General features: G+C 43.8%; 2 protein-coding genes across 6 annotated transcripts in view; one reads left to right on the top strand and one right to left on the bottom strand.

Moving 5' to 3' along the window:
* The window catches only part of CHLSN (cholesin), a 251,728-nt gene that overhangs the window by 79,686 nt on the left and 147,511 nt on the right, over window positions 1-24,531 (top strand). For 3 of the 5 annotated variants that reach the window (XM_077274829.1, XM_077274830.1, XM_077274827.1), the window contains one exon: window positions 5,873-5,905. The exons of the other annotated variants lie outside the window; for them this stretch is intronic. In XM_077274829.1, the coding sequence (XP_077130944.1) occupies window positions 5,873-5,905 (33 nt within the window). The remainder of the gene's footprint in view (window positions 1-5,872; window positions 5,906-24,531) is intronic. 5 annotated transcript variants of the gene reach the window in all.
* On the bottom strand, window positions 1,715-24,231 carry LOC143785736 (uncharacterized). Its single transcript, XM_077274826.1, has 2 exons — window positions 23,629-24,231; window positions 1,715-4,410 (listed from the first exon to the last, which is right to left on the bottom strand). The coding sequence occupies exon 2, from the start codon at window positions 4,370-4,372 to the stop codon at window positions 3,410-3,412; it is 963 nt and encodes a 320-aa protein (XP_077130941.1). The 5' UTR covers window positions 4,373-4,410; window positions 23,629-24,231; the 3' UTR covers window positions 1,715-3,409.

A 24,531-nucleotide genomic window follows, 5' to 3' on the forward strand; every position in this document is an offset into this window, starting at 1 on the left:
GAGGTGTAATGGTGTGGGGGTGCTTTGCTGGTGACACTGTTGGGGATTTATTCAAAACTGAAGGCATACTGAACCAGCATGGCTACCACAGCATCTTGCAGCGGCATGCTATTCCATCCGGTTTGTGTTTAGTTGGACCATCATTTATTTTTCAACAGGACAATGACCCCAAACACACCTCCAGGCTGTGTAAGGGATGTTTGACCAAGAAAGAGAGTGATGGGGTGCTGCGCCAGATGACCTGGCCTCCAGTCACCAGAGCTGAACCCAATCGAGCTGGTTTGGGGTGAGCTGGACCGCAGAGTGAAGGCAAAAGGAACAACAAGTGCTAAGCATCTCTGGGAACTCCTTCAAGATTGTTGGAAGACCATTCCCGGTGACTACCTCTTGAAGCTCATCAAGAGAATGCCAAGAGTGTACAAAAGCAGTCATCAAAGCAAAAGGTGGCTACTTTGAAGAACCTAGAATATAAGACATGATTTCAGTTGTTTCACACTTTTTTGTTAAGTATATAATTCCACATGTGTTAATTCATAGTTTTGATGCCTTCAGTGTGAATGTCATGAAAATACAGAAAAATCTTTAAATGCGAAGGTGTGTCCAAACTTTTGGTCTGTACTGTATATACTGTAGATAACACATGATCCACCATTCACAATAGGTGATATCACAGCTCACCTCCTCCTCCTGTACAATGACTGATAACACCTATATATACAGTAGATAACACAGGATCCACCATTCACAATATGTGATGTCACAGCTCACCACCTCCTCCTGTACAATGACTGATAACACCTCTATATACAGTAGATAACAGGATCCACCATTCACAATAGGTGATGTCACAGCTCACCTCCTCCTCCTCCTGTACAATGACTGATAACACCTCTATATACAGTAGATAACACAGGATCCACCATTCACAATAGATGTCACAGCTCACCTCCTCCTCCTGTACAATGACTAATAACACCTCTATATACAGTAGATAACACAGGATCCACCATTCACAATATGTGATGTCACAGCTCACCACCTCCTCCTGTACAATGACTGATAACACCTCTATATACAGTAGATAACAGGATCCACCATTCACAATAGGTGATGTCACAGCTCACCTCCTCCTGTACAATGACTGATAACACCTCTATATACAGTAGATAACACTGGATCCACCATTCACAATAGGTGATGTCACAGCTCACCTCCTCCTCCTATATCAGTGTTTCCCAACTCTAGTCCTCAAGAGCCACCAACAGGCCATGTTTTCAGGATTTTCTTAGTATTACACTGGGACTGGTATTTCAGGCTTGTAAGGATCCAATATCCATGAACCTTACCAGCCTGATAATACCAGGCCGCAGCAGTCTGCTTACCTTGGATGGTTAGCAAAAAAAAGTGGGATCCCCTCCCAAAAAAATAGTGCAGGGTTCCCTTATTTTTGTTAACCAGCCAAGGAAAAAGTAGACAGCACCCTCCCCCCTCATTTTCATCCCAACTTTTGGGGAAGTAAAAATGCGTCTTACAGTCCAAAAAATACGGTATATGGGGAGACGACAGATCAGGTCTTTGTTTTGGTGAGACAGCTCTGACGCTTGAAAGTGAGGCTTGAAAATAGTGTTTCCACTGGACTGCGGACCCCCCGGTGCATGTACACAACACTGTAGAGCAGTATGTGATTATTTGAAGCAGTAAAATACTGCAGGATTATAAAAATGGCTTCACATCAGCTGATTAGCATTTTAGCTGTATTATTTTAGCTTTATAAATTGCTAAATAAGGCACATATGGTCTTAGAGCAAATAACACTTCTAGAACAATAATGAATAGAATACATATTACATAGATATAAAAAAAGTCATAATACTATTAGCAATGGAAACAAACAAGACCTGCCAGAATGTCATGTTATTCCAAAACCTCTATGGCCAAGACATAAATCATAGACCATGACCTAGATCCTATTTTAATTCCTAGTTGCATAGCCACATCCCTTTATGACAGGCCACTCCACATTATTCCTCCTGAATGGGTCTATGGTATTGGAGCTTGGTGTCAAGCCAATGCAAAATTTCGAGTGGGCACCCCTTTTCTATAAAAGTTAAGGGAGTTTTCTATGATGCCCAGTTGATTTGCTGAATTACTTTCATTCCCCAGGCATCTCATGGGAAAGTATGCCTAAAGTATGAGATACCCTTCTCGAGCTGGTTAATTCCAACAAATCATCTCCCACCTTAGAAAGGAGCCCATAAAGCTTGCTCCTCTTTCTTTTTTCATGATCTGTTGATTAATTCCACTTACCCATTTTTGCTAACCTTGTAGAACCTGTGAGGCAACCCCTGAGGATGCTATGGGGCTCCTTGTGAGGACCCGGTCCACATTATCCAAATCCCTTGTTTTAATGGGTGCTTGAATTATTGAGGCATGAGGCATTTAGGATGCTATGAGGCTCCTACCGGGGACCCAGTCCAGATTGATCAAGTCCTTTGTTTTAATGGTTGTACAAATTATTGAGGAAGCTCACGAGAATGCTATGGGGCTTCTAGTGGAGACCCATCAAGGTTGACCACATCCAATGGTTTAATAGGTGTATGAATTGAGTTGACCCCTGAGGATACTGTGCGGATTGTCGCGGGTACCAAGTCTAGGTTGACCAAATCCATTTGTTCTATGGGTGTAAGACTTGTTGAGGCAACCCCTGAGAATCCTATGGGCCTCCTAGTGGGGACCTGTCAAGGTTGGCTAAATCCCTTGAATTAATGTGTACACACGTTTTTGATACAAAAACCCCTGAGGATGCCCCTGAGGATGCTATGGAACTTCTACTGGGTACACAGTCCAAGTTGACCGAATCTCTTTTTTTTATCGGGTATAAAAATTATTGATGCTGCCCATGAGGATGCAACATGGCTCCTAAACAAGCCCCAACCTAGGTAGGGGTCATCTCTTGTTGTATTGGCTTATAAGGCCAGCCTTACATGTTTGCATTTTGCAGTCTGGTACAAAACGAAATGTGAGGATTGACTTTAGGTCCCCTTACATTAACGAATAGCATGAAGGTTAGTAACTCGGGTTCAAAGACCTGCAGCCCATCTGTCAATTGACCGTCCATTGGCCGTAAAATTCCGACGTGTGAAGCCGACCTTACAAGCAATTAAAGCCAGGTGTGAGGCCAACTGGGGCAGGGCCACCACTAGGAGCCCCATAAAATCCTCATTGGCTGCCTCAATAATTTTGTACACCCTTAAGGATAGCTGTATAATTATTTTGCTACCCTACTAGATAAAAAAATAAGGTCTAGCTTATACACATCTCCATTATGATGGATATTTTGTCTTATAATGTAGACATTTTACGCATCAGTTCTCCATGTGTTGGGAATGATCATGAGCACCAGTTCTGGCTAGATTACACTGTTGGATGTTTCCTTTCTTCTACACTTATTGACTAAGAATTGTACACATTTCTTGAGACCATCCCAACATGGTTTATGTAGGACAAGCGTGAATATAAGTCTGATGCAGCTCCCGCTGAATACTGCCAGTTCTGCTATGTTCAGCACCAGCTCCTCTCTCGGAGACATGTAGAATCCATTAATCTTTAAACCCGTCCTCCTGATGAGCATGATGTTGTAGAACAGTCGACATATAAACATAATCGGGATGTGACAGAAAACGACCACGTGGGCCCTGAGCTTCTCGGACATTTCCACTTCTCTGGCTCGAATAATGATTAAAATGCCGAAAATCAGAAGAACCAAAGATGGGACACCAAATCCAGCAATGAACTTTGTGAAGTCGTATTCAGGCCTAGCATTTAATGGATCCAGCTGGCAATATGTTATATTCTGAAGATTATCATAGGTACCCAACAGTGACACGTTAACTACAGACGTTATTATCGACAACATCAAGGTGAGAAAGACGTATCTCAGATGGCTTTGAGATGTTGTAGGGTCATCCAGGATGACAAAGACGAGGAACATTAAAATCAGCAGATACTGAGAGAAGAAATAACTCGCGTTGAAGAAACATGACAAGACACCACAACTCAAATTGGAAATTTCCAGATAGTCTGGTCTCGTCTTTGACGTGAAAGAGTAGAAGACGATTGTAATGTCTGTAACCACCAACGCTAGAAGATGTAAGTCCAGATTATCCAGTGCTTGATGCTTCACCTTGTTCCTGATTAATATGGCCACGCAGAAGACGCCAGCCAGTAACCCAAGCGGTACTAGCATACCAAGGTAGCTGTGCATGACCCTTGAGATGACATTCTGAGAAGTAATTATATCTTCTAGGTCTATGTGAGGGCCCCCCAGAGTTTGACTGGGGTAAAAAAGACCAGTCATGTTTTGAAGACTCATGGTTTTCCAACTTCACTTTGACTTTCGTAACTATATACCTGTAAGGAAACAATAAAGAGCCAAATTAATCCTATTGTAATACCAAGAACAATAACAATATACATGCCCACATACAATATAGCAAACATGCCTGTTGAAAACCTTATGTTGCAGCTCTGATGTGTCTACTAGAGGTTGTCAGGTCGCTTTTGCGTAGCAGACCCGGACTGTTTCATGACATTCAGTGCTAATGAAGAGGTCTGAGCTGCAAAACCGGACACAAGCTGTGGTATCAGGGACTTGTTATAATAATGCGTTAGCTGCCATCAGCATTACCTTACCGTTTCTACTAATGATTCTGATTGTATTATCCACCATAGGGGACTTTTTTTGCCTAGTTTCAAGCCGACTTTTCAGTCTTGGCGCTGTCTGTATAAAAAAAAAATAAAATCACATAGAACTAGGACCAGGGTGATTCAAAAGGGCTGTTCAGATGCCCGTTTCTTTCATAGGGACCGAGTGTACACCTGAAAAAAATGGAGTAGTCTCTTCCATGCCTGGACAGTTTTTTATATGCTTGTGTGAACTTAGCCTGAGAAGGTTAAAAACATCAAATTTTATTTAATCATGTTGAAGAGAAACTCTTAGGTCTCCCCGGCTGAACAAACACCATCATCTTTGGCTAGGTTTACGTAAAGTTTTTTTTTTTTATATATATGGATTTTGAAGTGAATCACGCTCCAAAATCCATGTAAAAAAAACTCTGTGTGAGCATACCCATAGGCGATAGCGTATCTTAGGGGTTAGTGATTAAAGACTGTGGAGCTGAACTAGATTAGTTCCGAAAAATTTGCATATGTGACTGCTGACAATGAAAAGAGTTTTCAGCAGACTCCTTTTCATCAGAGACAGGATTGCAGTGACAGTTTACAACTCAGTATACACAGCTGATAACACTGGATGCACCAATCACAATAAGTGCACTCATCCTACATAATGACCTTTGCACACGCTCATTAGATGCTTCAATACAAAAGATGGGGTCAGAGTCTGATCATTGCTGCTAATGTGCGTGAGAATTTGGTGTCTAAAACAGCCACCGGTTTACCAAACTTTGACGGTATTTCAGAGCACAATAGAAAGAGTCCATTCAATCACATCAAGGATTAACCACTTCCTGCCATCAGACGTACTATTACTTCCTATTAATTCCTTCAGGCCCAAGTATTGGATGCAGGCTCAGGAACTGAACCTGTATCTTTCCCGGCAGATTATTATTATTATTTATTATTATAGCGCCATTTATTCCATGGCGCTTTACATGTGGCAGATGATGGCTGTGATAAATAGCCAGTATCTGCATCTAATAATATCATTATATAACCTCCAAAAATTCCTAATGTAGAGATGTGTAAATGATGAGCCCATATTAAGGACTACCAGGGCTGGGGAATGCTAAAATTGCAAAAATTGTGACTTTCCAGAATCCTGAGTTTACAAAATTCTTTATTTCTTCGACAGGTTTCTGAAGAATTTAAAGCAGAAAAACCTCCGGTAAGATTTCTTTAATTTTTTTTTCTTCTAGTTTTCTTCCGTTCCGTGCATACAACCTTGTGAAACGCTGTAAAAACGGTACTTATGAGGTTCGGTATCATCTCGTCTTTGGAACTTGGCGCTGTTTTTGGACATTACCAGCCATGTTTTTCCAACCCTGCACAACACAAATAACATTAGTTACTTTTTTGAGGATCCCTTTAAATCCTGCATTGCACACAGTTGTTTTCCCGGACTGGCTTATTATTGTTGTCTTTGGCCTATACAAGGATGGTGTGATATCAATTCTCGGTTGACATTTACCAGTGATTTTTTCCTTATTAGTGTGGGTTTCATCTGACATTTTAATTTAATTCCCTCTACTAGAAACTGTTAGAAATCGAAAAATCTATAGGACGACATTTCCGTCACCTCTTCAACCACTGAATCTGGGCGCCACAGTTCTTTGCTTCCATTTAACTGGTTAAATTGCGACTTTTTTGGCAGTTTATCACTAATATTACATTATATTTAAAGTGGAAACGAATTCCATGCACTGGCACCAGGCATGCTCGTTATACCTGTCACTTGCCATAAGTATGTTATGTATTTATGTTTTCTAAATGCCGCCGTTCTCCTGAATCCGGCATTGTGTTTCTTTTTTTCTTACGCTTTTCCGTTCCTGAGATATGATCCCTTCTTCCTTATATGGAAATCTAGTGTAGGTAGCCAAAGGGGCGTGATCCTCATGGGTGAGGGCTGAGGACAACTCCCACTTGGATAACAGAACAAGAGTTACATGCATAAAGAAGAGGGTCATATCTCAGGAACACAGAGGTGCAGGAACAAGAGAAAAACAACGCCGGATTCAGGAGAACGGCGGCATTTAGACAACATAAATACATAACATAATTATGGCAAGTGACAGGTCCTCTTTAAGCCAATACTAGGGGGCTATAGGTAAACCTGTGCTTGCTAAGCTTTGGTTTGGGCACAACTTGATGGTTCTGACAACGTGACTAATTTGCTTAAAGGGAATCTGTCAGCAGTTTTTTGTTGTGAATTTGCTTTTTGCTCCCTCTAGTGGTTACTAGTTTTTTGACTCTGGTTTTTCTGTCATTCCTTTTATCCGCACCTGGGTCGTTAGTTAGGGGTGTTGCTATATAAGCTCCCTGGACCTTCAGTTCAATGCCTGGCAACGTAGTTATCAGAGCTAGTCTGCTGTGCTCTTGTCTACTGATCCTGGTTCCAGTTATATCAGCTAAGTCTGCCTTTTGCTTTTTGCTATTTGTTTTGGTTTTGTATTTTTGTCCAGCTTGTTCCATATCTACATCCCGACCTTTGCTGGAAGCTCTAGGGGGCTGGTGTTCTCCCCCCGGACCGTTAGACGGTTCGGGGGTTCTTGAATTTCCAGTGTGGATTTTGATAGGGTTTTTGTTGACCATATAAGTTACCTTTCTTTATTCTGCTATCAGTAAGCGGGCCTCTCTGTGCTAAACCTGGTTCATTTCTGTGTTTGTCATTTCCTCTTACCTCACCGTCATTATTTGTGGGGGGCTTCTATCCAGCTTTGGGGTCCCCTTCTCTGGAGGCAAGAAAGGTCTTTGTTTTCCTCTACTAGGGGTAGCTAGATTCTCCGGCTGGCGCGTGTCATCTAGAATCAACGTAGGAATGATCCCCGGCTACTTCTAGTGTTTGCGTTAGGAGTAGATATATGGTCAACCCAGTTACCACTGCCCTATGAGCTGGATTTTTGTATTCTGCAGACTTCCACGTTCCTCTGAGACCCTCGCCATTGGGGTCATAACAGTTTGCCAGGCCAGTATTAAATGTTTAATGCATTGCAGAAGAGGGATTATAAGAAAGAAGATTCTGAGTTTTTTTTTTTTTTTCTTCTTCCCCTTTACCTCAGAGTGGCTATGCTTGCTGCAGACATGAATGTCCAGACCTTGATTACAAGTGTGGACCAGCTGGCTACTCGTGTGCAGGGCATACAAGACTATGTTATCAGAAATCCTAGGTCAGAACCTAAAATACCGATTCCTGAACTGTTTTCCGGAGACAGGTTTAAGTTTAGGAATTTCGTGAATAATTGTAAATTGTTTTTGTCCCTGAGACCCTGTTCATCTGGAGATTCTGCTCAGCAAGTAAAAATTGTTATTTCGTTCTTACGGGGCGACCCTCAGGATTGGGCTTTTTCGCTGGCACCAGGAGATCCGGCATTGGCTGATCTTGATGCGTTTTTTCTGGCGCTCGGTTTACTTTATCGGCTTTTAAATAAGATCACTGTCAAATTTCAGTATCCTTTACCGCTGTTGTCTGACTTGTTTGCCCGGATTAAGGGTGCCAAGTGGTTCACCAAGATAGACCTTCGTGGTGCGTACAACCTTGTGCGCATTAAGCAAGGTGATGAATGGAAAACCGCATTCAATACGCCCGAAGGTCATTTTGAGTACTTGGTGATGCCTTTTGGGCTCTCCAATGCGCCTTCAGTTTTTCAGTCCTTTATGCATGACATTTTCCGGAAGTATCTGGATAAATTTTTGATTGTTTATCTGGATGATATTTTGTTTTTTTCTGATAATTGGGATTCGCATGTGGAGCAGGTCAGGTTGGTCTTTAAAATTTTGCGTGAAAATTCTTTGTTTGTCAAGGGCTCAAAGTGTCTCTTTGGTGTACAGAAGGTTCCCTTTTTGGGGTTCATTTTTTCCCCTTCTGCTGTGGAGATGGACCCAGTCAAGGTCCGAGCTATTCTTGATTGGACTCAGCCCTCGTCAGTTAAGAGTCTTCAGAAGTTCTTGGGCTTCGCTAACTTCTACCGTCGTTTTATCGCTAATTTTTCTACCATTGTGAAACCTTTGACGGATATGACCAAGAAGGGCTCCGATGTAGCTAACTGGGCTCCTGCTGCCGTGGAGGCTTTCCAGGAGTTGAAACGCCGGTTTACTTCGGCGCCTGTTTTGTGCCAGCCTGACGTCTCACTTCCCTTTCAGGTTGAGGTGGATGCTTCGGAGATTGGGGCAGGGGCCGTTTTGTCTCTGCTGATCAGGACGATTGGGTGACATTCTTGCCGTTGGCTGAGTTTGCCCTTAATAATCGGGCTAGTTCCGCCACCTTGGTTTCGCCTTTTTTCTGCAACTCTGGTTTCCATCCTCGCTTTTCTTCGGGTCATGTGGAGCCTTCTGACTGTCCTGGGGTGGATTCTGTGGTGGATAGGTTGCAGCAGATCTGGAATCATGTGGTGGACAACTTGAAGTTGTCACAGGAGAAGGCTCAGCGCTTTGCCAACCGCCGCCGCGGTGTGGGTCCCCGACTACGCGTTGGGGATTTGGTATGGCTTTCTTCCCGCTTTGTTCCTATGAAGGTCTCCTCTCCCAAATTTAAACCTCGTTTTATTGGGCCTTACAAGATATTGGAAATCCTTAATCCTGTATCTTTTCGTCTGGATCTTCCTGTGTCGTTTGCTATTCACAATGTATTTCATAGGTCCTTGTTGCGGCGGTACATTGTGCCTGTAGTTCCTTCTGCTGAGCCTCCTGCTCCGGTGTTGGTTGAGGGCGAGTTGGAGTACGTGGTGGAGAAGATCTTGGATTCTCGCCTCTCCAGGCGGAGGCTTCAGTACCTGGTCAAGTGGAAGGGCTATGGTCAGGAGGATAATTCCTGGGTGGTCGCCTCTGATGTTCATGCGGCCGATTTAGTTCGTGCCTTTCATGCCGCTCATCCTGATCGCCCTGGTGGTCGTGGTGAGGGTTCGGTGACCCCTCACTAAGGGGGGGGTACTGTTGTGAATTTGCTTTTTGCTCCCTCTAGTGGTTACTAGTTTTTTGACTCTGGTTTTTCTGTCATTCCTTTTATCCGCACCTGGGTCGTTAGTTAGGGGTGTTGCTATATAAGCTCCCTGGACCTTCAGTTCAATGCCTGGCAACGTAGTTATCAGAGCTAGTCTGCTGTGCTCTTGTCTACTGATCCTGGTTCCAGTTATATCAGCTAAGTCTGCCTTTTGCTTTTTGCTATTTGTTTTGGTTTTGTATTTTTGTCCAGCTTGTTCCATATCTACATCCCGACCTTTGCTGGAAGCTCTAGGGGGCTGGTGTTCTCCCCCCGGACCGTTAGACGGTTCGGGGGTTCTTGAATTTCCAGTGTGGATTTTGATAGGGTTTTTGTTGACCATATAAGTTACCTTTCTTTATTCTGCTATCAGTAAGCGGGCCTCTCTGTGCTAAACCTGGTTCATTTCTGTGTTTGTCATTTCCTCTTACCTCACCGTCATTATTTGTGGGGGGCTTCTATCCAGCTTTGGGGTCCCCTTCTCTGGAGGCAAGAAAGGTCTTTGTTTTCCTCTACTAGGGGTAGCTAGATTCTCCGGCTGGCGCGTGTCATCTAGAATCAACGTAGGAATGATCCCCGGCTACTTCTAGTGTTTGCGTTAGGAGTAGATATATGGTCAACCCAGTTACCACTGCCCTATGAGCTGGATTTTTGTATTCTGCAGACTTCCACGTTCCTCTGAGACCCTCGCCATTGGGGTCATAACAGTTTTTTTTACTATGTAGTCTGAGAGCAGCATGATGTAGGGGCGGAGATCCTGATTCCAGCGATGTATCACTTACTGGGCTGTGCTGTTTCACTTCTATCAGTGTTTTATCAGCAGGAGATTATCCCTGCAGGACTAGGTGTCTTGTGCCTCCTAGTCAGTTACTCTGTATAACCACGCCCACACCACTGATTGGCTGCTTTCTGTCAATATGCAAAGTACACAGAAAGCAGTCAATCAGTGGTGTGGGCGAGGTTATACATGACTCCGCATTCTGAGCACTGTAAGATCTGCAACACAGAAAACACTGATGTCTTTGGGGCTCAGGTCTTTGCTTGGTACTTGGAATTGCTTTCTAGAATATGGATTCACTGTTGTTTGGATGCACATGGTGTATGGTGGCAACAATGTCCACTCTACCCGTCCGGGCACAGCTGTCGCTCTTATACAGAAGGACGGAGTTCATTATATTAGATCAATATTTCTTTCCCAAGTTTAATGGCCACAAATATTCTTATTTTCCACAGATTTTTCACTGCTTAAAATAATGTTGATCTGTTGCCTGTTCTGTTCCAATCTCGTTGAGGCCCAGCCAGGATATAAAGCTCGGATAATGTCCCTCATCTTGATTCTACTTTTTTTTATGATATTTAGATTTTTTTATGCCCATAGCCATTTTATTAGATATCAAGCCATTGGAAATAAAGGATAAAGCCCAGATGTAAATGGATTTGTGATAATGTGATTGATAAAGAATTATGCCGTAATGTTGTCCTGTGCGCCGCGGCTTGACGGCCTTGACGGGGGTCGGCGGAGTCATCGCATTAACATTGGAAGCGGAGGATTTAATGACAGCTCTATTGTAGTGCTGGACGCCTGGAGAAGACGAGGCAGTGACCCTACAGAGATAAGCCCCTGTACGGCGTCACCGTCACTTTCCCAGAGGCTGTAATAATTTAGGATGTTTCTCTATTAAAGGGGTCGTCCGGTTCTAGGAACTTATAGTCTGTCTGTGGGATTGGTGAAAAGTTGCCGATCGGTGGGTGTCTGACCGATGGGACCTGCACCGAGCAGAAGATTCAGGAATTTTTATCCCTATGATGGGCGGCAGGTTGGACGCCCGACTGCTGCTCTGTTCATTCCTTGTGGTACCGCTGGTATAAGCGCAACGCAACGCTCGTCAGATCCATAGGGAATGAATGCAGCACCGGTAGAGCAGGTGCACTACCATAAAAAAAGTCCCCCGTTATGCTGATCGGAGCCGGTTCCAGCGGTCGAACCCCCACGACAAATAAGTTATCACCTATCTTACCTACTATCTTGATAACGCCTAAGCTGGTACCGGTAAGGCGATAGGACAGGAGGAGGACAGCTGAGGCGGTACCGGTAAGGCGATAGAACAGGAGGCGGACAGCTGAGACGGTACCGGTAAGGCGATAGGTCAGGAGGCGGACAGCTGAGACGGTACCGGTAAGGCGATAGGACAGGAGGTGGACAGCTGAGGCGGTACCGGTAAGGCGATAGGACAGGAGGAGGACAGCTGAGGCGGTACCAGTAAGGCGATAGGACAGGAGGAGGACAGCTGAGGCGGTACCAGTAAGGCGATAGGACAGGAGGCTGACAGCTGAGGCGGTACCGGTAAGGCGATAGGACAGGAGGCGGACAGCTGAGACGGTACCGGTAAGGCGATAGGACAGGAGGTGGACAGCTGAGGCGGTACCAGTAAGGCGATAGGACAGGAGGCTGACAGCTGAGGCTGTACCAGTAAGGCGATAGAACAGGAGGCAGACAGCTGAGGCGGTACCGGTAAGGCGATAGGACAGGAAGCGGACAGCTGAGACGGTACCGGTAAGGCGATAGGACAGGAGGTGGACAGCTGAGGCGGTACCAGTAAGGCGATAGGACAGGAGGCTGACAGCTGAGGCGGTACCGGTAAGGCGATAGGACAGGAGGAGGACAGCTGAGGCGGTACCGGTAAGGCGATAGGACAGGAGGCTGACAGCTGAGGCAGTACCGGTAAGGCAATAGGACAGGAGGCGGACAGCTGAGGCGGTACCGGTAAGGCGATAGGACAGGAGGAGGACAGCTGAGGCGGTACCGGTAAGGCGATAGGACAGGAGGCTGACCGCTGAGGCGGTACCGGTAAGGCGATAGGACAGGAGGCTGACAGCTGAGGCGGTACCGGTAAGGCAATAGGACAGGAGGCTGACAGCTGAGGCGGTACCGGTAAGGCGATAGGACAGGAGGAGGACAGCTGAGGCGGTACCGGTAAGGCGATAGGACAGGAGGCTGACAGCTGAGGCGGTACCGGTAAGGCGATAGGACAGGAGGCTGACAGCTGAGGCGGTACCGGTAAGGCGATAGGACAGGAGGCTGACAGCTGAGGCGGTACCGGTAAGGCGATAGGACAGGAGGTGGACAGCTGAGGCGGTACCGGTAAGGCGATAGGACAGGAGGAGGACAGCTGAGGCGGTACCGGTAAGGCGACAGGAGAGGAGGCAGACAGCTGAGGCGGTACCGGTAAGGCTACTTTCACACTAGCGTCGGTACGGGCCCATCGCAGTGTGTCGGGCCGACGTACCGACGCATACTGTGAAATAAAATCACAACGGGGGCAGCGGATGCTGTAATGTCCGGGGAGGAGGGGGCGGAGTTCCAGCCGCGCATGTGCGGTCGGAAATGGCGGACACGACGCACAAAAAAAGTTACATGTAACGTTTTTTTTGTGCCGACGGTCCGCCAAAACACAACGCATCCGTCGCAATGCGTCGCTAATGAAAGTCTATGGAGAAAAAACGCATCCTGCAGGCAACTTTGCAGGATGCGTTTTTTCTCCAAAACGACGCATTGTGACGTGCGTCAAACGACGCTAATGTGAAAGTAGCCTTAGGCGAGTAGTAAGGCGATAGGACAGGAGGCAGACAGCAGCATCATGGTGTCTGAGCAGTTGAAAGAGTGAGGAGGGTCGCAGGAGCAGGTGAGGACGGAGGATGGCATACCTGCTACAGGTGGACTTTCAGATTAGGGCAGAATTTTAGTAAAGACTAGCTGCCTACTGAAAAAGGCTATATGGAAGGAGGACCCAAGGATGGCAGACCTATTGCAGGTGGGCTTTCAGATTAGGGCAGGCAAGTCAGTTATCAATGACAGGAGCAATGTATGCTGGGAAGTAAGGGAAAGGAAGGTCTAGCACCCCTAGTGCTGGTAGAATTCTAGTGAAGACTGGCTACCTACTGATAGACTAGATGGAAGGATAGAAAGCGTAGACTGGTATCTGCACCAAAAGCCGTTTTAACTTGCTGTAGCGGAGGAGGGCAGCAAGTTAAGGTTTTCTCCTCTAGAGACTAACATCCAATTATTAAAATTTAACAAAGGGATCCCATTTCTTCTTTTTTCTGCAAGTTTGTAGTCGGAAATGTCCTATTGACTACAATGAGATAGTAATGTACATGTCCTATTAAAGTGACTAAGACCCTGATGCCCAAACACCTCACAGTCTATAGACGGAGGGTCACCAACATGTCACTTGCTATAAATATATAGATATTTTGATCCAAGCAGGAAAAGAAACGGCAGCACTCACCAGTCTTGACGGCAGGTAATACTTTATTGGTGCATATTCTTCACGGCTCGGGGGTGCATATTTACAGATGAGTGTGCAGGTAAAACGACGGCCGTTTCGCGCTGCTCGAGCGCTTCAACAGGTCTCTGCATTGTTGAATCTTCTTGGTAACAGCACCCGAAGTCCTGTCGTTCGGCTGAAATCCATGCTTGCTGAGTCCGGCGTGTCGGCTTGCTGACGTCCTGGTGGTGCGGTCAGCTGTATCTTGTTTGTATGACTTCACATATAGATATTTTGCCTGGTGTAAATGCCGCTGTTTTCCCGAATCTGGAGTAGTTTTCATTTTGTTCCTATGCCTCTCCGTTCCTGAAATACGGCCCTGTATATAAATCTAGTCTTTTAGCCAAGTGGGCGTAACCATCAACTCTTTAATGAGGACATCTTCTTGAGGCCCGCATCCAGAATAGCTCGAAGTGGAATGACAAGATATTCAGGGAAGAATGGGCATGAGCCTCACGATGGCTCCTACAGACAAGAGTTCGGGGACACGCCCAATTGACTAACAAGGCTAGATTTACACGCAGGAAAGAAGAGGTCATATCTCAGGAACGGTGAGGAGCAGGGTCAAAACAAAAACAAAATTATATTCCCAGATTCAGGAGAATCGTGGCATTTACACCAAGAAAAAAGAGAAAACTATAGTTCTGGCAAGTGACAGATCCTCATTAGGAAGTGTTCTGTTTTTTGGCATTTAGTTTTGGTATATTCCTGAGAAAATGGAATTTCACTGAATGTACAATAACGTTGACCGATAAGCCGTCATGTCGCTTTCCAAGATGTCATCACACCGAGAGGAGTAGGCTATGGCCATAGCTCAGGACGCAGGAACATCTGCTTTACCGACGCGTTTCGCGCTTCGCTCAGGTAGATTTCAGAGACACAAATATTCCAGGCTGGGGCGTGAGGGTAAAACGCTCTTTTATGGCTCATCATCTCGCCATCAGTCATTGCGATAGAACATTTGGCCATCTGCTGTGTTTACCAGTCAGTGTAATCTCCTCCTCCGATGGACCATAATGGACCGAATTGGGGAGGATTGGACTTGAGATAACACATCCAGATAAGACACGTGTTGACCTGAGGAGGAGGTGAAAGCCCTGACTCCACGTGGTGCCTCAGGTAACTGTGGAAACCTCAGGCCTGGACAAGGTTCTCCAAAAAGGTTTGTTTTTCAGGTGACGGTTATGTAACGTTCTGACAGAAGATGAAAGAAATTGTTCCCATTTTTTTAGACATTTACTGCAAGACTCTTATTGACTCGCTAACTAAAGTGTCATATGAGAATTTACCCTGAAGGCCCCAGATACATCAGACCAAAGACGACCAAACTAGCGATGAGGGAACGAGCTGGGATGAGGTGTCACCTCAGCATGCTCGGGTGTAACCGAATCTTCGGCGTGCTCGAATACTATGTTCTGTCCCTTCGGCTGCATGTCTCGCAGCTGTACGACAGTCGCAGCACACGTGTTCATGGATAACACTCGTACCTATGATATTCTATGGGGCTGCGCACATGTCTGATTGTTTTCCTCAGACTGAGTGGTCTGTGGAAAATATCGGAGACATGTCTGATTTTGATCTCTGAGAGTTTTCTCAAAATCGGCAATGCAAGTCTACGGGTCCGTGAAAATAATGGGACCGCACTCTGATTTTCACAGACGACTGACTGAAAAAACAAAAAAAAGTTTCTCCACCTTCTTATTTCTATGTGCAAAAAATAACTAATGCCACTCTGATAGATAGATAGATAGATAGATAGATAGATAGATAGATAGATAGATAGATAGATAGATAGATAGATAGTCAGTCCTTTTTTTGGTTTTCGTAGAAAATATTGATGTCTGAATGAGCCCTAAAGTGGGTGTTTTCTCTATATCCTTCCAAAGGGAGCCTGTAAAACGCATGTGTATATTTTATATATATATTATTTTATAATATATGTAATTGTATTTTACTATGTATATATATTTTGTATAGTATATATTAAAAAAATTATATATAATTATATATATATATATATATATATATATATATATATATATATATATATATACACAATTTATTTTTTACAAATGTTTTTCAATGCAGAATCAAAGCTTTTTTTTGTATAAGAAACACAGTGATTCAAATAAAAGGGAAAACACACACAAAAAAATGCATCAAAAACACAATGATCACAAATAGTTGTTAATGCAAATTTTGTGCAGAAAACGTGCAGATTAAGAGCGTAAGAAAAAAAGGACAGGATTTCCGCTATATGTAGCGGCATTGACGCCGGCTGTTTGCCTGATACCACGTGTTTCAATCATCGATTGTCTAATACGGCTTTTACATCGGCCAAAGTCGCTAAATAGGAGGACGGACGGGTGTGCGATCATCAGTCCTCGTACAGTTCGCATATTGGCACAGCACAGACTTGTTTTCTCCGATGTTTTAAGCCCTTACTGCTTGTTCACCCATTTACATCAGCTTATGTATAAGGGAAGTCACTAATGAGCAGCAGCCAAGTAGAAGGGATTTTCTAACATTTCTATGAATATCTGTCATTATGCAATTCCGTTCTTTCGCCTAAGAAAGGGAATCTCCCCTGCCCCTTCCCTGCGCCGAAGAAAGGAGTTTCTCCATTATAAGATGTGCCTGCCCGTAGGTTTTTTTTTTTTTTTTTTCAGAGTACGCATCTTGTAATTTCTTGTAAGTGTTTTAGTGACGATTTTCCCCATTCAGATCACAATGGCTTTGAGTAAAAAAAAAAAAAAATGGTCCAAAATATGTATTTTTTTTTTTTTTGCTTCTATGTTTCATTGATCTCAATGCGGAAAAAAACAAAAAAAGTAATAGCCCTGAATTAATTGATATTCCACATGTAAATGGAATTTGTCATCAGGTTTTTCTATGTAATCTGACAGCGGCATGAGGTGGAGACGAAGACCCTGATTCCAGCGATGTTGCTTACTAGGCTGTGTGTTGGTGTTTCAATAAAATCAGTGTTTTATCACCTGGAAATTATCACTACAGGACTAAGGGTCTCGTGCTTCCTAGTAAACTGTTCTGTATAACTCCGCCCCCACCACTGGTTTGACAGCTTTCTGCCTATGTACAGTGTACATAGAGCGGCCAATCAGTGGTGTGGGCGGGGTTATACACAGCTCAGCATTCAGAGAGCTGCTAGATCCGCAGCAGAGTAAACTGTGATTGTATCAGATGACAACAAGCAGCCCCAGTAAGTGACACATCGCTGGAATCAGGGTCTCTGCCCCTTCATCATGCTGCCCTCAGATTACATAGCAAAAACCTGGTTACAGGATCCCTTTAAGAAAATACACTGCTGGTCAGTAAACACTATGAAAACAATCAACATGTGAATGAGATTTTAGAAATCTTATTTATTTATTGGTATTGTAGAACAATGGAGATTTTTTTCCACCCTAATAAACAGATGGGGAAAAAATAAAGCAAAAACTCTACGTGTGAACAATCAAATCTGCAGCATAAGGATTCAAACTAAGGGTATGTTCACATGTTATGAATTTTCTGAATATATTGTCGTGGAAAGTTCCGCAAATGCTATCCAGACGAATTCTCAGGTGCTAGTGCCAGGAGCGCGTGGGTGTGTGATTTGCATACATTGCAGTCACATGCCAACTAGACGTGTCCGGCCTTGCTCAATACAAGTGAATTGAGTGAGGCCGGACAAGTCTAGTAGGAATGTGGCGCAAGTATGCGAATTATATACTTGCAGTCACATGACCGCTGCTTTTGGCGCCAGAGAATCCTGATAGCGCCAAGTGTGCGCAGTGTGAGGATTCACAAGTCTGCAGTCACATAGAGTGACTGCAGACTTGCGCCCTACGCCTAGACAAAGGGTAAATTCTGCTTTGAAAATCAGCATAAATTAACATTCTAAGGATTTAAAGTCCTCACTGTGGGTTTTTTGGGGGATTTTTTTTTATATGATTTAGTTTTATCTACTTTTCTAGCTCTAGAATGTCCTGTCGATTTCCCACCTTAACATCAAGACTGAGAATCCGCAGCATTTGCACCACACTTGTTCATAGCCTTATTCTGGATTGTTGGGCACTTAAAAAGGGGACTTTTTATTGTCGCCATCTTTGGAATGAATCGAAAATTCCGATCAATTTTGCAACGGAATTTGTCTTTTATCCTGTAAAATGTGTCAAAAGTGCATTTCAGACATCGCGAATAACCTGCAGTAAATTGCAAATGAATTTTCTTCGGAACAAACTCAGATCTGACAAAATATTTGCTCATCTCTAATGGTTAGGAGCATCGAATAAGTCTCTGGTTGTGTCCATGGTTTCTTTTATTGGTATTTAAGTATAGTATTTTTTTTTTCACTTTTCCATCTATATTTATAACTAGCTGTACTACCCGGCTTCGCCCGGGTTAATGACTGCTGTTAGCAAAATAGAATGTGTTAACAAAAATTTATTCTGCACACAAAAACCACAAAACAAATAGATAGAAATGTAATTATTAAAAGGCAAAAACTAAGCAAATAGAAGCATTTCACAACATATATTAGCTTTGTTATACTGAGAATGTCTTTGTTGCCTATATTAACCAATCAGAGCTCCGGTTAATTAACTGTAGCAAAATAGAAGCTGAGCTGTGATTGGTTGCTATTGGCAGCCTGATAAATCCCCAGCCAACAGGAAGCCCTCCCCCCTGGCAGTATATATTAGCTCACACATACACATAATAGACAGGTCATGTGACTGACAGCTGCCGTATTTCCTATATGGTACATTTGTTGCTCTTGTAGTTTGCTTATTAATCAGATTTTTATTTTTGAAGGACAATACCAGACTTGTGTGTGTTTTAGGGCGAGTTTTATGTGTCAAGTTGTGTGTGTTGAGTTGCGTGTGGCGACATGCATGTAGCGACTTTTGTGAGATGAGTTTTGTGTGGCGACATGCGTGTAGCAACATTTTGTGTGTTGAGTTGCATGTGACAGGTTAGTGTAGCAAGTTGTGTGCAGCAAGATTTGTGCATGGCGAGTTTTGCGCGTGGCGAGTTTTATGTGTGGTGCATTTTGAGTATGTGCAAGTTTTGTGTGAGGCAACTTTTGCATGTGGTGCAACTTTTGTACATGTGGCAATTTTTCTGTGTGTGCAAGTTTTGCATGAGGTGAGTTTTCCATGAGGTGAGTTTTGCACGTGTGGCGAGTTTTGCGTGAGCCTAGTTTTGCATATGGCGAGTTTTGCATGTAGCGAGTTTTGAGTGGTGACTTTTGTGTTTCGACTTTTATGTGGCGAGGTTGGTGTGTGTGTGTGGTGAAATGTGTGCTGAGGGTGGTATATGTGTTCAAGCACGTGGTAGTGTGTGGCGCATTTTGTGTTTGTGTTCATATCCCCGTGTGTGGTGAGTATCCCATGTCGGGGCCCCACCTTAGCAACTGTACGGTATATACTCTTTGTCGCCATCGCTCTCATTCTTTAAGTCCTCATTGTTCACATCTGGCAGCTGTCAATTTTCCTCCAACACTTTTCCCTTCACTTTTTCCCCATTATGTAGATAGGAGCAAAATTGTTTGGTGAATTGGAACGCGCGGGGTTAAAATTTCACCTCACAACATAGCCTATGACGCTCTCGGGGTCCAGACGTGTGACTGTGCAAAATTTTGTGGCTGTAGCTGCGACGGTACAGATGCCAATCCCGGACATACACACATACATACATACACACATTCAGCTTTATATATTAGATATACCTGTATGTAATCTCCTGTATATAGTATATACCTGTGTGTCATCTCACCTATATATAGTATATATCTGTGTGTCATCTCCTGTATATAGTATATACCTGTATGTCATCTCCTCCTATACATAGCATATACCTGTGTCATCTCCTCCTGTATATACTATATACCTGTAGGTAATCTGCTCCTGTATATAGTATATACCTGTGTGTCATCTCCTCCTGTATATAGTATATACCTGTATGTCATCTCCTCCTGTATGTAGTATGTACCTGTATGTCATCTCCTCCTCTATATAGTATATACCTGTGTGTCATCTCTCCTGTATATAGTATATATCTGTGTGTCATCTCCTCCTGTATATAGTATATACCTGTGTGTCATCTCCCCTGTAAATAGTATATACCTGTGTGTCATCTCCTGTATATAGTATATAGCTGTATGCCATCTCCTCCTGTATTAGCCCTCGTTCACACGTTATTTGGTCAGTATTTTTACCTCAGTATTTGTAAGCTAAAATGGCAGCCTGATAAATCCCCAGCCAACAGTAAGCCCACCCCCTGGCAGTATATATTAGCTCACACATACACATAATAGACTGGTCATGTGACTGACAGCTGCCGGATTCCTATATGGTACATTTGTTGCTCTTGTAGTTTGTCTGCTTATTAATCAGATTTTTATTTTTGAAGGATACCAGACTTGTGTGTGTTTTAGGGCGAGTTTCGTGTGTCAAGTTGTGTGTGTTGAGTTGCGTGTGGCGACATGCATGTAGGGACTTTTGTGAGATGAGTTTTGTGTGGCGACATGCGTGTAGCAACTTTTTGTGTGTCGAGTTGCATGTGACAGGTTAGTGTAGCAAGTTGTGTGCAGCAAGTTTTGCGCATGGCGAGTTTTGCGCGTGGCGAGTTTTATGTGTGGTGCCTTTTGAGTATGTGCAAGTTTTGTGTGAGGCAACTTTTGCATGTGTTGCAACTTTTGTGCATGTGGCAATTTTTCTGCGTGTGGCAATTTTTCTGCGTGTGCAAGTTTTGCGTGTGGCGAGTTTTGCACGTGTGGCGAGTTTTGCATGTGGAGAGTTTTGCGCGTGGCGAGTTTTGAGCGGCGACTTTTGTGTTTCTACTTTTATGTGGCGAGGTTGGTGTATGTGTGGTGAAATGTGCACTGAGGGTGGTATATGTGTTCGAGCACGTGGTAGTGTGTGGCGCATTTTGTGTGTGTGTTCATATCCCCGTGGTGGTGTGATTATCCCATGTTGGGGCCCCACCTTAGCAACTGTACAGTATATACTCTTTGGTGCCATCGCTGTCATTCTTTAAGTCCCCCTTGTTCACATCTGGCAGCTGTTAATTTGCCTCCAACACTTTTCCTTTCATTTTTTCCCCATTATGTAGATAGGGGCAAAATTGTTTGGTGACTTGGAAAGCGCGGGGTTAAAATTTCACCTCACAATATAGCTTTGACGCTCTCAGGGTCCAGACGTGTGACTGTGCAAAATTTTGTGCCTGTAGCTGCGACGCCTCCAACACTTTTCCTTTCACTTTTTCCCCATTATGTAGATAGGGGCAAAATTGTTTGGTGAATTGGAAAGCGCGGGGTTAAAATTTCACCTCACAACATAGCCTATGACGCTCTCGGGGTCCAGACGTGTGACTGTGCAAAATTTTGTGGCTGTAGCTGCTACGGTTCAGATGCCAATCCCGGACATACATACATACATACATACATACACACACACACACATTCAGCTTTATATATTAGATTCTCCACCCATTCCATGTATAAAGAGGGCATTGTACCAGGAAGCTGCGGTTCGTGGCGAGGCTGTGGGGAGCGAGAAACTAAAGCAAGGGAAGATGGAGGATAGCGCCCAGACGCCTCTGGTTGTTGCTTATTTCTCAGGAGAACAACTTTGAAATTCGACAAGCCTGATGAAAAGGAAAGGGAGAGGCGCTCCGTGTGTTCTCCCAAATATATCCCGATTCCCACATACAGAGATTGGATCACCTGAGTAGGTTTTGACAAGGCACAACTCTGCGAACCATAAACCTGTGAGAAGCTGATCTCCAGCCGCCGACCCGTCACAGGTGGGAAGAGACGTTCAAAAATCCAAGGGGAAAAAAGGAGCGTTGGTCCTCAGGCGCTGCCACAAATTGCTGACAATGGATTGCTTTGCTAGGATCTTTATTCATACAACGCGTTTCGGAATCAGATCGACTTCTTCGGGTAAAACAAAAAAAATTACACCCGGTGGACTTAGGTGATGCCGTGCGAAAAGCGAGGAGGACATTCACTGCCTCAAATAGCTCACAATGGATTGCGTTACTACAACGCGTTTCGGAATCAAGTCGACTCCTTCTTCAGCTATAATAAAACAGAAGAATCCTCCTCCAAGGGGAAAATGTCATTTTTCACCTAAGTCCACTTGGAGTAGGTTTTCTTTTGTTTTATTGTACCTGAAGGAGTCGACCCGATTCCAAAACGCGTTGCACGACTGAAAATCCTACTAACGCAATTCATTGTCAGCAATTCGTGGTAGTGAATGTCGTCGTCCTCACTTTTTGCGCTGCATCACCTAAGTCCACCCCATGTAGGTTTTCTTTGTTTTATTATACCTGAAGAAGGAGTCAACCTGATTCCGAAACGCGTTGTATGAATAAAGATCGTAGTAACGCAATCCATTGTCAGCAATTCGTGGCAGAGCCCGAGGACCACTATTTTTTCTTCTTTTTTTTTTCTTTTGGATTTTATCACCTTATTTCTCCTGAAATCATCTGTCGCAGGGGAGTCACAAGTCTCCTATAAACATAAGGAGGCAAGCTAGTACTGCAGAAAACATTGAGCATGGCCAACTCTTCTGCAGTGTGAATGAATGCCTTTAGTGTTCTATAAAAATTGATGGGCGAGATCCTGGTCAGTAGTAGTGCTACCTTACTGCTGAGCTTCGGGGGGAAAAGATATATATAATAAAAAGTATACAAAAAAATACAATGAAAAAGTCTAAAACGCCTTTACAATTTTCCTCCAGTTATACAAATCTTAATATAAAAGCATCAGAAATTGACGTCAATGGGGTCTCTTTTTTTTTTTTTTTCTCCTGTTACCCTCAATGGACTATCATGGCTGCCGTCCCCCCAAAAATCGAAGCCGAGCAAACAGAAGATAAAAATGGGGGCAGTTTATTAAATTATGTACACCACAAAAATTACAAATTTTGACATACTGCGTGTTTGCTCTCAAATTATCACTTGTCTCACCACTTGATGTTGAAAGTGGGAATATTTAGATGGAAAGGGGTCCAACAGATTTTTCGATAATCTGTACCGGAATTTCGAGAATATCTAATATAGTTTTTTTGCCTTTACTTAGATTGTGCATTTACAATTTGTGACAAATGAACCCCCTAAGGTGCGCCACATTTCTTAAGAGACGTGCACTTTTTAATTCTTTTAGCACCGTTTACTCTGCCATAAAAAAATTGATAAAGCGCCATACTTGGTAAATTTGGCCGGTTGCATTTCTAGTGTTGACATTTAATTTTTGGATTGCGGCGACAGCGGGCGTCTGGCCGTCGTCACTGGATATTCATGGAGATTTTCCTATTCCGAAATATCCCCTTGAACAGATGATTTTAGTACATTTATCACAGCCCCTTAGAGCTTTTCTGGCGATTCTCCATCGTTTCGGCACCCTTGTGTAGTCAGTCGGTAGTTTGTGTCCTGTCGTGCTGACGTGGGGCAGATTTGCTGATTGTTTCCTAAAATTCCAGCCAAGGCCAGCATAGACATTCTCTTTTTATACCCCCCTTCCTTGTACTTACACAGTGAGAATAGAAAACTTACTGTTAACTGTTATTAATCACTTACGTTGTATGGCGGCACTTCTCGGCGAGGATCGAGCCCACATTCTACTCCGAGCTTGCTCCGGAGATCCCTGCCATGGTTCTCTGCAGCTCTGCCCAAAATCCCAGAGGTTCAATGCTACGATTTAACCGTCCTGCGGCAGTAACGGAAGTTACAAGCAATTTGAGAAGTTCAGGTTGCATTTTTAGCTGGCTGTTTTTTTTTTTTTTTCCTCCCGCACCACGTGACGGAATGTGAAAGACCACAAAAGGAAAAACGTGTCTTGTTATTATAAAGCTCTGGTGACGTGTTAACGACACGCCGGGTTCTGCGAGGACGTCCTTTCGTTTTCGGGTTCTTACTTATATCATAGAGAAATTCAGAATCCGCAGTTTCTTACTTTATAGGTCGGATGTGACTTTGTTTCCAGTGTTCTGATATTGGTCACGGGCCGATGTGAAAAATTAAAAAGAGGATTTACAAAGGCCACATCATTGGCATAGTGGCTGCAGAGCTGAATTAAATGTCCCTTTAATTTTTTTCATTTCTCATCAAGATATTAACTAGTAAAGTTTTGATTATAATTCATTCTAAGCCAAAGGGAACGTTATCAGACATTGTTCTCTGGTTGACTGGGAGCATGCACTTTTTCCCCATGTATGGCCAATCATAAGCAGGAGGTGTTATGGGGGGGGGGGGGGGGGGGAGAAAATGCCCCCCATAAATGCTTAGAAGGTGCTTTTTGTTTATGAGACATGTAATAACACACAGCTCTGCTCTCTCAGTGATCTTTGCAATTCCTGTGTAGAGTACAGCAGAGCTATGTGTCATTACAAACACCACTAATATCATAGCTTTATACCCACCACAGTCTGTGTGAGGGGAGGGTGAGTACAGCAGAGCTATGTGTCATTACAAACACCACTA

The sequence above is a fragment of the Ranitomeya variabilis genome, chromosome 7 (genome assembly GCF_051348905.1).
Source record: "Ranitomeya variabilis isolate aRanVar5 chromosome 7, aRanVar5.hap1, whole genome shotgun sequence".
Classification (NCBI taxonomy): domain Eukaryota; kingdom Metazoa; phylum Chordata; class Amphibia; order Anura; family Dendrobatidae; genus Ranitomeya; species Ranitomeya variabilis.